At 37.7% G+C, this 16072-nt stretch overlaps 1 protein-coding gene across 1 annotated transcript; it reads left to right on the forward strand.

Annotated features, from left to right (window-relative positions):
• The first annotated feature begins 2674 nt into the window (after positions 1-2674).
• LOC112047812 (uncharacterized) lies at positions 2675-15604 on the forward strand. The gene is made up of 7 exons (XM_024085066.2): positions 2675-2770; positions 8241-8452; positions 10131-10293; positions 11459-11694; positions 12691-12834; positions 13296-13456; positions 14922-15604. The coding sequence occupies exons 2-7, from the start codon at positions 8247-8249 to the stop codon at positions 15422-15424; spliced, it is 1413 nt and encodes a 470-aa protein (XP_023940834.2). The 5' UTR covers positions 2675-2770; positions 8241-8246; the 3' UTR covers positions 15425-15604.
• Positions 15605-16072: the final 468 nt, after the last annotated feature.

Genomic DNA, 16072 nt, shown 5'->3' on the forward strand with positions numbered 1-16072 from the left:
GATTTACTAAATTCGAACCCGCGACCCTTGTCCTGCTATCTGTGGTAAATTAGGCCAGTAATGTTACAGGCCAGGGGTATTTATAGGCTGTAATATATAATATATTATAATATTACGTAACGTTGAAGGTTGGCAATAACCTCAGTTCACTGGAGATGAAAACTTGAAAACGGAATAAAGAAATACGTGGAGACGAATTTCCTTATATTTTTAAACGAATTCAGATAGAAAAGCAATTATTCTTCTACTGTGAATCCAGAATAGCTCAGTGGTAAAGGGGACTCGTCATCCAGAGGTGGTGGTTCGATCCCTCCCGCTAAGCAGAACCTCTACTGATGTACTCACTCTTAGCGATGTCTTTTCAGAAAAATTAACAAATGAAATATACTTGAGATCCTTTTTTACCCGACTGCATGAAGGGTTGTTTTTCGCGCGTATCTTATATGTATGTTTTTGTATGTATGTATGTATGTATGTATGTATGTATGTAATATTCTTTATTACCTCAGTCGGGACCTGTAAATAATGTAGACGAAAATCATTCTATCCAATATCTAAGGTCCCGACTGTTTTCTAATTGCTTTCTACACTTCTGGACTGAGCTTGTTTTTTTTCTTTTCAGTTTTTGTATAATTTATGCAGTCGGGTTTTTTATTTGTTTAATTAATTTATTAATTTTTTACATCTTGTAATTTTCATATTAAATTTTTAAGAGTTACAAATTTTTACAAAAATATTCAAGAAAAAGCTAACTTTTGTATTTTATTCAAAATTGTTGATTCTGTAAAAATTAAACAAATAATTCTTTTTATTATAATAATTTCTTGAAATCCTCTTGATGAGCCTTTGAATTTGATACACATATCGCTATATTGGAAATGAAAATTTTCACCTGGAGTCTATAGCGTCTCACAGTCGTCGTGTTGGTTTTTTTTTAACATCACCTATCTAAGAACACTTGGGTTGTTAAGACAAATCTAACGATATCTTAATTACGTAAATCCGTTCAGCGGTTTGGAAGATATGAGGTAATAAAGAATATTACATACATACATACTAGATACGCGCGAAAAACATATCCCTTCTTACAATCGGGTAACAATTGGACTAACGAAGCTAACGCAACGAGTAAAATTAACATTTTTAAATCAGTAACAGTAAAGGAAAAGGAACAGAGGAAGGCAACAAAAAAGATGGGAAGATAATATCAGACAGGTTGCTGGGAAAACCTGGACTAGAGTAGCCAGAGAAAGACATGAATGGAGAAGGTTGGAGGAGGCCTTTGCCGATTGGCAAACGGACCTACAGAAACTAAATAAGAACGAAATATACGAAAAGTTTTGAATGTTTAAACGATAGAATATTTAAATATTCTGTAATATTTTGTATTGTATAAACTATTGTAAGATATGCTTAATAAGGTTCAAATAAAAGGCTTTTTTTATTAACAGTAAATAAAAACAGTAAATAAAAGTAACTCAATAGCCGCTCACGTCTGTGCTAGGGTTGTCTACACGCACGAATGACCACCAACCCTTAAGGGTGTCACACAGTGCACAGGCGAGAGGTTTACACAGTAGGGGTCTTCCGGAGGAGTACTCCCGATTTACAGCTACATTTATTTTACCTAACTCATTAAATTAATAAAAATAGATTGAAAAACCCTGAAACATTGTAAAAATACTGAAAGTTTACCACCCTATGCTCCTTCCATATCAAGAACCATGGTAAATTTGAAAGGCAATTTTTAAGGGTCCAGACCCTCAACCGTGAAAGCTAATTTTTTCTCTGACTTATGTGAAAAATCATGTGGACAGGCACTTAGTTTCGTTTCAAACCTTCTATAGAGACCCCTTAAAGTATAATATTTAGTAGTGTTATAGTTATTCAAATCGTTGCCATGAAGCTAATTATCTAGCAACTTCCTACTGATACTATAAACGCGAAAATTTGTATAGAAGTATGTTTGTTTGGATGTTTGTTACTCTTTAACGGCGCTACTACTAAAGTGATTTGGCTGAAATTGGATTAATACATATACTACTTTTTATCCCGAAAAAACCCATGGATTCTCGAGATTTTCGAAAACCTGATGATTTTGATGGTATGAATGTTTGTTACTCTTTCACGCCTCTGCTACTGAACCGAATCACCTAAAATTTGAAGTAGTGATAGATTATAGTCTGCATTAACACACAGGCTAGTTTGCATCCCGGAAAAATTAATAGTACTCGAAGGATTTGTGAAAAACTAAATTCCATGCTGACGTCCTCAAGTAGGACAAAATTTCGTAAGATATTCTATAGAAAATATTACAAAATACTCTTTATACTTAAACAAATTGAGGTCTGGGACCTTTAAAACCTCGCAAAGTCCCAAATCCCTCATGGTTCAAACTCCATAATTGTCTACCGAACTTAATAAGATAGCAGCATGAGCTATGAAACATTTAGAAAGAAAGAAAATAATTTTATTCATATATAAAAGTTACAGACAGTCAATAAATACCCTATCCTTATGACAGCATAAAACTACACACGACACTACATATATTCATATTATTTTCTCCATTCCGCTCGTTCAGTCGCTCCCGCGCCCGCTCCGCTCGTCACAGTGTCCGCTTGTGTGTAGTGAAGCGTGTCAAACGCTTATAACCCTTGCGGGTCAGTGCTGGCAGTGTGGGACATACAGACATACGTGTTGAATATTAATATACTGAAATATTGGTGATTTTGAATAAGTGATACTATATTTTGGATTATTGGAAAAGGTGAGTTGAATAGTCACTTCGTTGAAGTGTATCCTTGTTCTTACTGCTATAATAAGCGCGAAAGTTTGTATGGATGTTTGTTTGGATGTTTGTTACTCATTAATGCCGCTACTACTGAAGCGATTTGGTTGAAATTTGGAATGGAATTTGAAAAACGCCCATACAAATCTAACGATCATTATGTCCTACGACGTCATTAATTCGTACCATTTTGTATGGGGAACTAAGTGGTAATGGTAACGTTTTTCAGGGATCCGCGACAGCGCCGCAAATCTGACCCTTTAAATCCCTGTAGCTCCGAAAGTAATGATCGCAGATATCCTGTTACTTTACAAAATTGCTTTACTATTAGTATACTCTTAATTTATATACAATTTAAAAAACTGTCATCATCCCTATTGCGTTGTTTAATTCGATCTAGTTTTTATTCAAGCAAATGTTACAGCATTAAAATTGCTATTAATATATTACAGGAGTTGAATGTAAATTCTTCACTAGCCGACCTTCCGCGGTAGTTACCATTCCTGTAGGAAAACTGGAATAAAATATAGCCTATATTAATCCCTGTTTATGTTACTTCATATTGCTGAAAGAATTATTGAAATCGGTGTAGTAGTTTGTAAGTACAGTCATCATCATTATGAACCCATATTCGGCACACTGCTGAGCTCGAGTCTCCTCTTAGAATGAGAGGGGTTAGGCCAATAGTCCACCACGTTGGCTCAATGCGGATTGGCAGACTTCACACACGCAGAGAATTAGGAGAATTCTCTGGTATGCAGATCTCCTCACGATGTTTTCCTTCACCGTTTGAGACACGTGATATATAATTTCTTAAAATGCACACAACTGAAAAGTTGGAGGTGCATGCCCGGATCGGATTTGAAACCCACACCCTCCGAAATCAAAGGCAGAGGTCGTATCCACTGGGCTATCACGGCTCGGCTTAAGTACAGTAAAAGCACATTATTCACGCTTCCTTTATTCACGTTTTCACTATTCGCAGATTAAAAAATCGCGACCCAATTACTATATTCGCGGCTAAATATTTCGTTATTCGCGCATCTGACTGATGAAACTGATGTAAAATCTGCTTTAAACTTTAACTTGCAAATACCTATTGCCGAAATTGCGAATGGATGGTTTAAAAATGCCACTGCTTAAAATCACTGTGAATATAAGCTTTTAAAGACTGTCAAACAAGATAGTATATAACAGTATAGTATACCAAAAATTTTCTTAGAAGTCTTATCACCAAAACAAACCCGTCTTGTCACTAAAATCACATATTTCACTTACGTTATACGTAATTTCTAAAGAACAAAGTGTCTAAATCCTTTATTATACGCATACAGTACGAATTACACCAAAAACTACACCGAATTTACGATTTATTCACATTTATTTTCTGAAAAACAAAATCACAACAAGATTAATTTGCACAGCTTAACTACGATTACGGCAATTTGACATTTCGTAACGCTAGATTGTCTATGAAAAGCAAGGATGGGTAAATAACATCGAGTGTTAACTTATCGATAAATGATAATGAATGATTCTTTAATAATTGATATGTTGTTAGTTTAAAGATGGGAAAATGAAATATTTTATAATCATTTTATTTTAAAAAATAGTTTTTTAATAAAAATGTTATACAATATATATGCTCACGTTATTCTATAGCGTAAAAGATATCTTACGAATAGTAGCATTATTCAAACACTGGTATGGATAACATTATCTCAATACGATTTTTAATAAAAATCGTCAAATCAAGATTTTAACAAAAACTAGCAATGTAAATTTAATTTGCAAAATGCGCGCGATCAGCTGTTTTCCAAGAGGTCAAATAGGCAGGTCACGACTAATAGGTATCTATCTATACAAAGTCACAAACAAACTGCGCGACGTTGTATTGCCGACCGCCGCCGGTGCCGAGGAAAATAATTGCTATCTCTCTCTAACCTAAGCCGCGCGGCGTGGTTAATAGGTATTTTTTAACCGACTTCCAAAAAGGAGGAGGTTCTACGTTCGGCTGTATGTATGTTTTTTTTTTTTTTTTTTTTTTTTTTATGTATGTCCAGCGATAATTCCGTCAATTATGGACCGATTTTGAAAATTCTTTTTTTGTTTTGTAGGATTTACTTCCTGGGTGGTCCCATTTTTTTCATGTCAGGATCTGATGATGGCATCCTGGAGCAATTGAGGGGAACTTTCGAAAGTTGTAGAGACGGCTAGTACGTTTGTTAGTGTTTCCATAAGGTATTTTAAACCACTACAACTTTATGAAGGTTTGGAGTTGGTCTGATGATGGAGCCGAAACACAGACGATGGAACTCGTCAAGGATTTACAGCAGTCACCTTTTGTTTGGGCTTGATTAATTTGTATTGATGAGTACTTTCCACCTATATGGGTTGTGACTGTATTAAGGGTCTGGTGATGAAGACGAGGGACAGTGAAGAGAACTCCTCAACGGTTCACAGTAGCTAGCTACCTTGTGTTTGGACTTGATAAATTTGTATTGATAAGAACTTACCACCTAGATGGATTGTGACTGTATTAAGGGTCTATTATGAAGACGAGGGACAGTGAAGAGAACTCCTCGACGGTTCACAGTAGCTACCGTGTGTTTGGACTTGATAAATTTGTATTGATGAGAACTTTCCACCTAGAAGGATTGTGTCTGTATTAAGGGTCTGGTGATGAAGACGAGGGACAGTGAAGAGAACTCCTCGACGGTTCACAGTAGCTACCTTGTGTTTGGACTTGATAAATTTGTATTGATGAGAACTTTCCACCTAGATGGATTGCGACTGTATTAAGGGTCTGGTGATGAAGACGAAGCACAGTGAAGAGAACTCCTCGACGGCTCACAGTAGCTACCTTGTGTTTGGACTTGATAATTTTGTATTGATAAGAACTTTCCACTTAGATAGGTTGTGACTGTACACACGCAGTAGGTATGCTAACACTAAAAATAAAAAAATAAAAATTTTAATAAAAAAAATTCAACCGACTTCCAACTCAAAAAATAACTTTAACTAAAAAGCAAAAAATAACATCCTACCTATGTGCTACCTTCTGATCAGTTTGAAGGCGGTGCCAAGCCAGTGTTGTGTTTTAATTAAAGCTGTTTCTGGAATAACCACAGAAATTTTGTAGTTTAAACGTATTCAATTAAAACATCACTGGCTTGGCACCGCCTTCAAACTGATCAGAAGGTAGCACATAGGTAGGATGTTATTTTTTGCTTTTTAGTTAAAGTTATTTTTTGAGTTGGAAGTCGGTTGAATTTTTTTTATTAAAATTTTTATCAAAATATTGAAACTTTAGGTCCTTTCGCTAGACGCTACGCTATTTTTTCTTTAGTTCGTGTTCGGCGGTCTGTTGACAAACAAACCAAAATTCAAAACCTTTGTGTATGTTCTATGTTATGTTAGTAGTGATTTTCTGTAACGAATACTCATACAATTGTGTCGTTTGTATTGTGTGTGTTTGTGTGTGTTGACTGAGAAGTCTTGAAATGCTTAGATCAAATCAATTCAGTACTCATGAATATTGTACCTACTATGACGACAGAACGTCTCGTAAACGAGAAACAACCTGAAGTAAGTTAATTACCTGTACCTAGTTAAAAACTTGTAAAGTATAAAAAATAGGTATTAGATAGGTAAGTGTAGCCAGCCGATTTGCTGTCGATGCGTACGTACCTACTCGTACGTACACAGTAGATTGCGGAGCGTTGTTATCGCATTGTTAGCTGTACATTGCGTGCTCAAAATTTTCAAAATCTGAATTTTCTCATTTCCCACGTAATTGTTATTTAAAATATCGTTGTGGAAACTAAATTTAACCTCTTCACGCAGTTTTCGGTATCATGTCCCTTACACCCAGTATGTACGTGGATACGTGCACACTTTTTTGAAGTATAAGCAAATCTTGGACGTTAGTACGTCCCCAAAAGATTAAAGAAAGAGACGGCCGCGTGGCGCAGTGGGTAGTGACCCTGCTTTTTGCATCCACGGCTGTGGGTTCGATTCCCACAACTGGAAAATATTTGTGTGATGAGCATGAGTGTATATAAGTATTTATATGTAGTATATAATTGTATATTAATACTATAATATCAACTATCTTAGCACCCATAACACAAGCTACTCTGTATGCTTACTTTGGTGCTAGATAGTGATGTGTATTGTTTAAGTATATTTATAATAATAATAAAAAAAGATTACCCCATTTCTTAACCACGCGTACCCATAGGCATAAACCGTGCACCGTTCACCGTTTGTGACACGTGATATTTAATTTCTTAAAATGCACACAACCGACAAACGTTACTATACGTTCCCTTTTAAGATAACGTAGTATAGTAACGGATGTTTTAGTTTAGGTATTTCAGTTATAACGATACCTACTTGATATCGTTCCGATGCCCGCCGTTAACTTCTCAACCCTACTGATTGTCTTTGATTCATAGTCGGCCATTATTGTTGTGTAAAAAAGTCATCTAAGTAAATTTCGAGTATATATGTAAAACAAAATATTAATTTGTACAAACGAAAAGGAGATTTAAACCCACGTCTTACTAGACACGGGCATAAGTTAGTTATTTCTGCATGTCGTCTCCAAAAAGTAAAAAAATCTTTTGTAGTTTTGTTGGGTGTACTCTTCTATAACAAGATCCCCAAGACTGTGATGGACCTGCCAATGCATAGCTTTAAGCAATGTGTTAAAAAACATTTACTTAGTCGAGGTTACTACACTATTGATGAGTTCCTTAACGATAAAAGCGCTTGGAGGCCATTGGACCTTCACACAAAAAGTAAAACTATAAGAAATTATAATGTTGTCATCAATTGTAAATTACAATTTTGTATGATTTTTTAAAAAGAGCAACTGTTGAGTTTCTTGCCGGTATCTTCTCAGCAGAACCTGCCTTCCGAACCGGTGGTAGAATATTTACAAATAGTCAACTGACGTGTCAAAAGTGCTTGTAAACTGAGCCTACTTGAAATAAATGATTTTTGTTGATTTTGATTTTTGATTTTTCCTTCAAACCATTGTCTAAGACTGAAGATAATAGTTAGTCAATAACTTCAATTAATTGTTTTTCCTTTATATATTTGTTATTTACTTTGTCACCCAAGAATGTATCCCTTATAATCTATACTAATATAATAAAGCTGAAGAGTTTGTTTGTTTGATTGAACGCTCTAATCTCAGAAACTACTGGTCCGATTTGAAAAATTCTTTCAGTGTTACATAGCCCATTTATCGAGGAAGGCTATAGGCTATATATTATCCCTGTATTCTTACGGGAACGGGAACCACGCGGACGAAACCGCGCGGCGTCAGCTAGTCCCATATATAATAACATTCCATATTCACGATTTCTGTATTCGCGACACATTTAAAAAACGTATTTCCCGCGAATTGGCTTTTACTGTATCTTATTTACATTTTCAGTCCAAAATGCATAACTCCGAATGGGAAGACCCAGAAAGCACCAGAAGTAGACCAGGCTCTAGAAGGAACTCCGGCCCGTTCTCCAGAAGGAGCAGTATAAAGAAGGAGCCAGAGAAGAGTACGCCGCCTACTTCTAGCTCTTCTACACCGAAGAAAGTATATAAGCAATTGAATCCAGATTTTGTTGTAACTGGAAAACAACTATTGAAACGGTAAGACTTTCATCATCATCATCATCATCATACAGAAGACGGTAACTTATAGAGTTTAACCCACCACACTGCTCGAATTCGGGTTGGTAGGCTTAAGACGATAATGTATTTTTTTATTGTTAAATGTATGTTAAAAAACAGTGTTAAATTCTTTAACGGCCTCCTTGGCGCAGGGGTATGAGCAGTGGATTTACAAGACCGAGGTCCTGGGTTCGATCCCCGGCTGGACCGATATCGATGCGGCAGTGACATATCTTATAGTGACATATCTCAAGTTACCTTAAACCTGTACTGAATACTATTTATACAGATTAAACAATAATAGGTAGATAGAGCGACGGAACACGACGGTGTCGTAGCCGCTTCAAATACAAAATTCAAAAACGAATACATTCACGAGTCAGTATGACACGAAGCGTCGCTTCAGTAACTTATTATTATTCAAGAAAAATGGTGTCTTGTGTTTTTAAAGTTTAAAAACTGTTCCAAAAAACTAAAGAAATTATTAAGATGGAGTATTTTTATTCATGACTAGCGGACGCCCGCGATTTCGTCCGCGTGAAAGTCGTTGTAAACTTTCAACTACCCCTACCCTAACCTACCTCTACCCTACCCCTACCCTACCCTATCCCAACCCTACCCCTACCCTACCCTACCCTACCCCTGCCCTACCCCTACCCTACCCCTACCCCTACCCTACCCTACCCTACCCCTACCCTACTCATTAAGGCTGCACTTCTTTATTTATTCCTCCCACCGCGAGTCGCGTCGAGCGCGGCAACCGTTACACAAAAATAATCCTTGCAGCATGAATTAGTATTCACGCGCGATGGCTTAGCGTATTTCATGTATAACTTTGGTGTTTCTTTACCGATTTTTATGATTCTTTTTTTATTGAATAGGTAATAATGTTAACTTTCTTATTAGAGTGATCATGACTGACGAGTGTTATAAACATGAGAGTAGACAAATATAATTAGAAAGCTCCGAACTGCTAAGCTATAGGGAGTTACACGTGTTATTGTGAGTCAACCATAAAAGATAGACATATATGTGCTGTTGTGTTTTTATAGATAATTTTAAGGAGAACATTTCCGTCATACATGATTTCTATGTAGCTTTAACCATTAAGGCTGTACACGCGACGGAATCTTGAAAAATTGAGTAACTTCTCCCGTTTTCTCAACATTTCTCTTCACTGCTCTGCTCCTATTGATGGTAGCGTAATGAAAAGTATACTATAACCTGCCCAGGAGTATGTTGAATAATTGTACCAAGTTTCGTTAAAATCCGTCCAGTAGTTTTTGTTTCTATAAAGAACATACAGACAGACAGACAGACAGACAGACAGACAGACAGACAGACAGACAAAAATTTTACTGATTGCATTTTTGGCATCAGTATCGATCACTAATCACCCCCTGATAGTTATTTTGGAAATATATTTCATGTACAGAATTGACCTCTCTACAGATTTATTATAAGTATAGATTGTTTATTTACGTAATTGTTGTTAGTGTTAAATTTTTAAATACAAATTATGAAAAAAGTTTCAAAGAAAAAAGTGTCAAGGAGTGACAGACACGCGTGACAGGCGGCGTGACAATTTTTTTTTATGAGCTTCACCACGCTGAAGACTCATTCTGGATCATCTTTATTCTGTGACTATTTATTTCAGAGGAGACCGAGCGAACTCCCTCCCAGGCTACCACCGCAGACAGTCCTCCGACTCCCTGCTCAAGTCCAAGAGAGGGACTGACTCTCCCAAGAGGAGTAACACTGCCAAGTGCAGCAGTCGAGAGGCGTCCATAGAAGATGATGCTTCTTTGGACTTATCCCAGGTATATTGCTTAGTCCTAACTATGGGCGTTTTTAGAAGGCTCAGGCCTTATTAGCGGGCAATGGAGCGAGCTATGCTGAGAGTTTCTCTGTGTGATTGAATCAGGAATGAGGAGATCCGCAGACGAACCAGTCACTGACATAGCTCAGCGAGTCGCGAAGCTGAAGTGGCAGTGGGCAGGCCACATAGTTCGAAGAGCCGATGGACGTTGGGGTCCCAAGGTGTTGGAATGGCGACCCCGCACCGGAAAGCGCAGTGTTGGTCGACCCCCCACTAGGTGGACCGAGGATATCAAGAGGCCTATGTCCAGCAGTGGATGTCTATCGGCTGATAATGTAAGGGTAAGTCCATTGAACAAACGATGCCGATGAACGAATGAATGAACGAAATAGTAAATGAAACAGTGAACGAACAGTGAATAAATGAACGAATGAATGAAAGCTTTAAAAAATGTAACTTTATTATTGGAAGACTATATGTTACTAGCTGACGCCCCGCGGTTTCACCCGCGTGGTTCCCGTTCCCGTAGGAGTAGGTGAATAATATATAGCCTATAGCCTTCCTCGATAAATAGGCTATCTAACACTGAAAGAATATATCAAATCGGACCAGTAGTTCCTGAGATTAAAACAAACAAACAAACAAACTCTTCACACACATTACACAGTTTTTGTAACCCCTATTTCACTTCCTCTTATTTTTATTTTTGACATTATTTATGACACTTACAAATAACGTGGCTTTCCATTGATAAAAGAATTTTCAAAATCAGTTAATAAGATCTAGAAATTATCCCCTAAAACACCACAACTTTACTTCTTTCTTTTCTGTCCTATATTACAACAAACTTGTTTCTTAATTATCATCATTATTATCTATCCATATTCGGCTCACTGCTGAGAACGAGTCTCCTCTTAGAATGAGAGGGGTTAGGCCAATAGTTCTCACACGCAGAGAATTGAGAAAATTCTCAGGTATGCAGGTTTCCTCACGGTGTTTTCTTTCACCGTTTGAGACATGTGATATATAATTTCTTGAAACTTAACTTTCATATGAAAGGAGGGGGTCTAAAATAGCAGTGGGATTATTTGAATTTGCTCGCCAGCATATAGAATTCAGTGTTGTACCCTCATTTTGAGGAAAATAACAACTATTTATCCACTCAGGTATCAGATTTCGAAGATCTAAGCCTAAAATACGGCTTGAAAGACAAAATAACTCCTCTCGCTACTTCTACACCTAAGAAGATCTGTCAGAAGGGTCGCAGCTCTTCTGTGCAAGTGTCGGGCTACCAGAGAGAAGGCAAGAAGGATGTGAGGCTTTTGGAATCCAAGAAGAGCAGAGACAGCATCATGTCTTCTAGGGATAGCGTTTATAAGACTTCTTCTAGCGGGACTTATAGGTAAGAGAATCATGAAGTAAACCAAAAATCATCAAAATTAGCCCATTTTAACGGTTTATAACCTAAGAAGGGACTGAATTAAGTTATTCATCTCACAACTTTTTACGGTAGAAGAGTTGCAAGACTTTTTTTACAAGTTTTATTTTTGATTGCTAAAGATAAGCAATAGCCATTCAGTAAATGATTGCTAATGTTTTAGGACAGGCGCTAGGTTCAGATTTTTTGGCGCTTGGATTCGCCGTTTCGCAAAAACAGCAAAACAAAATCAAAATTCATTTATTTCAAGTAGGCTCAATTCACAAGCACTTTTAAAAAGTCATAGTTGTAATTACTATATTAAACTGATATCAAGTTAATTTTTCGTGAGTAGCTCATCTCGATGAGACGATCAACAATTAGTCAGTAAAAAGTTGATCGTGGTCAGGGCTCCAGAGTGAGGAACCTCCTCACAATACGCGCCGTCTCAAGAATCACTGCCTTTTGTATCCGACTCTTGATCCAACAGTTAAGCGAAAGCTTCTTAAGGTGTTGGTCGAAGCTTTTCGCTATAAGACCATTGACTGAAACGACTATCGGAACAATAATAGTTGACTCAACATTCAACCATTGTTACTTGACTTTAGTTTAGTACATGACTTTATGGATATTAAGCTATAAATAAACTGTAAAGTTTTAATTTTAACAATACAATACTTTTAGCAGACTGACAGACAGACAGAAGTGACGAAAATAAGAATTCTCGAACACAGGTTATATTCAGAATATTTGTCAGGACAACTTAATCTATACTAATATTATAAAGCTGAAGAGTTTATTTGTCTGCTTGAACGCGCTAATCTCAGGAACTACAGGTCCGATTTGAAAAATTCTTTCGGTGTTAGATAGCCCATTTATCGAGGAAGACTACAAGCTATATATTATCCCCGTAATCCTACGGGAACGGGAACCACGCGGGTGAAACAGCGCGGCGTCAGCTAGTTGCCTTGAATATTCCAGCGCGCATTCAACGCGTCGCGCGGTCAGCACCGAGCTGGACTATTCGTCCATGTCTCCGGAGTACTCCGCCGCGTCGTCGGGCGACAGCGTGGCGGGCGTCGCCGACACCCTGGTGTCTCCGCGGAGCCAGGATCTGCAGGACAGGTACTGTCTACTTCATCATTAGCACAACCCCGCGGTTTCCTCCGCTTAATTCTTTCCGTGGGGAATATTTTTTTTAATGCGGAGATAAAAAGTCAGTGTTACTGATTGATAATGTAGTAGGTAGCAAATAGAAAATTTGAAAAACAATCTCACCCGATGGCAAGTGACGATGCAGTCCAAGATAGAAGCGGGTTTTGTTAGGGAACTTGTTAGGAGGAGGATGAAAATCCACACCCCTTTCGGCTTTCACAACATCGTACCGGAACGCTAAATCGCTTGGCGGTACGTCTTTGTCGGTAGGGTGGTAATTAGCCACGGCCGAAGCCTCCCACCAGCCAGACGTGGGTAGGGGTAGCGTAGAGGTAGAGGTATAGAAGGGTAGAGTAGGGATAGAAAATAAGTGCACTTATGTCAAAACGAAGCTTGACCGGGTCCGCTAGTCACTAAAATCAATGATACAGTTTCAGCGTGGGCACATGGGCGGAGTGTGGGCGCGGCGAGGGCGAGTGGGGCCACTTCTGGGCGAACTACAACAGCTCGCTGGCCAAAGTGCCCGTGGGCAGGTACTACGACCAGTGCCCCACGCCCTACCGCTCGGAGGACATTGAACTGGCTGACTTGGGTGAGTAGAGGGCACAGATCTTTACTTATTTTTTTAATTTTTTTTATTTTAAAGCTTCTACGTAGAGTCTTTTTGATTTGAGGCTAAAACCTGAACTAAAATTGACAGCGCCTTACACAAATGACAATAGGACCGCCATTACCAAATGACATTATGCGCCATTAAGACTTTAGCGCCGCGTCTGGAGGACTTCTTATATAATGATTTATTGATTTATTTATTTTGCTATCTTTTCGCGGATGATAGCAAAATAAATAAATCATTATATAATCATGATGAACTTCCGCAAAGTAACGCCTGCTTCTATCCAATATTTAATGGAGGACTTCTTTCATGAAAAGGACTTTACGCTTAACTTGGGGAGGGAGCTGTTACGAAAGTCAATGATGTTAGAAGAAAAAAGAGGTAGAAGAGGGAAAAGGGAAAGAGGTAGGTAGTAGTGGTTACGTAAACCACATTAGATGTTTATTACTGGCACACAATAATTATGTCAACGGCGCGATGACAGTGCGGTGAATAAACTTAGGTTTGCTAATTAGCTTAGTTTTGACGTGCCACTTGCGGTCCGAGTATAACCTATGTATATATATGTAGTATCTATTAATCTGTGTATATAAGTAGTTCTTTTTCTTCTAACATTGCGAAAAGTGATTGTAATGACATACCGTTAAGTTTTAAAAGCGCCATCTTCAGTAACACTGTTAGACTACGACACTACAAGTAAGCCGGGCGCTGATTTTTTTTTCTTTATTAAGTCTGTTTGTACAAATATTACAATAAATTAAAATATAATGAATACAATGAGTAAATGTAAATTTATTTAAAGGTAAACACCGCATGCAACTGTCTATATCTATTCGTTGAATATTTTTAAATTCAAATGTATTTTAATTACTGTTTTTTTCTCTCTTTCCTTTGTGTGATGTGTATTCTGAATAAACTTTTCTTTCTTTCTTTCTAAATCAATTAAATCATTTCAATTCAAATTAACGACATAACTGTGAACTAACTATGTAGTAGGAAGATAGTTACATTCCAAGCAAATGATAGCGAGAGATCGCAGTACGCGCAGGAAGACTATACCTTCAACCCGACCCATAGGCCTCAGCCCTGTAACGAGCTGGAAGAAAACACCGGGGGAGCAAGGTTCCCTCGCGTCTTACCCATGCCAGGAGGCAAAGCTTCCAGGCCCGTACTCAATCCTCGACCATCTTGGGACGAGAAGACCCGACCCACGCTGCTGAAGTAAAGCTAGTTCGACACAAGAGATGGCGCTACTAGCCGCTTCTATTTTTTAAGTTTCTCTTTCATGTATCATTTTATTCTTGAAAGAAATTTTACTTCAGTTACGTGGTCTAAATAATACATCGTATTTTTCGTTTTTTTTTTATTATCTTAATGATGATGATGTTTATGAATGTTTAATGAATAAATAAATACCCGTTGTATTTGCTACTATTTACAGAATTCTCAACAGACGGCTCTAGGAAACGTTCGCCAGAGAACATAAAAACCATAAACAACATAATCAGGAACGAAGGTTTACGCTTGACGCCGCGTGAAACACAGAATGTCATCAAATGTGCTCACATCCTAGGTAATGTTCTAACAAAAGCTATTGAACGACAAACTAAGGACAGAGATTTTAGCTCAGACAAAATACAAGAGCTGAAAATCGAAAAGCCCAATCCTGAAACTGAAATAAAAAAGAAAAACTTGTCTCTGGATTTGAAAGAGACGGTTATCCCGCTAGAGGTTAAGGAGGAAAAGAGATGGGAGTCCGTGCCGACGCAAACTGACATTTCCCTTCCAAATACGAAAAGCGCGCCGAAAATATTTGAAAGTATTTTAAGACAATTGTCTATGACTTCCATTGAAGAAGATAAAGTTAACACTCAAAATGGAGAACTAAAAGTTGATACGCCAAATAATTCACAAAATAATAATATAGATAATAAATTGCTGTAAATACTTGAGAAGATTTTAAAAACCAAAGATTGTTGTATTTCACTAATCTAATAATTATACTGCCCTCTATCGGCAAAATTGATTTGATAAAATATTTTGAATTCTCGATGTATTTACCTATGTAAATAAATGTTATTTATAAAAATGTATAAATTTATTTATCCAATGTTTCCAAAAATATTTATGAAATTGTATTTAATTTACAAAATATATCTATTCTTAAAATAATGTTTTTTTACTTACATACCTACCTATACATATCAGCCGATGGAGTCCTCTGCAGGACATAGACCTTTTGTAGGCACTTCCAAACATCACGATACTGAGCCACCTGCATCCAGTGAATGTCTTCGACTCGCTTGGTGTCGTCAGTCCACCTGGTGGGCGGTCGACCAACACATTCGGCTCACTGATGAGCTCGAGTCTCCTCTCAGATTGACAGGGGTTAGGCCACTAGTCCACCACGCTGGCCCAATGAGGATTGGCAGACTTCACACACGCAGAGAATTAAGAAAATTCTCATGTATGTAGGTTTCCTCACGATGTTTTTCCGTCCGTTTGAGACACGTGATATTTAATTTCTTAAAATGCACACAACTGAAAGATTGGAGGTGCATGCCCCGGACCGGATTCGAACCCACACCTTTC

Source organism: Bicyclus anynana, chromosome 27, assembly GCF_947172395.1.
Source record: "Bicyclus anynana chromosome 27, ilBicAnyn1.1, whole genome shotgun sequence".
Taxonomy (NCBI): domain Eukaryota; kingdom Metazoa; phylum Arthropoda; class Insecta; order Lepidoptera; family Nymphalidae; genus Bicyclus; species Bicyclus anynana.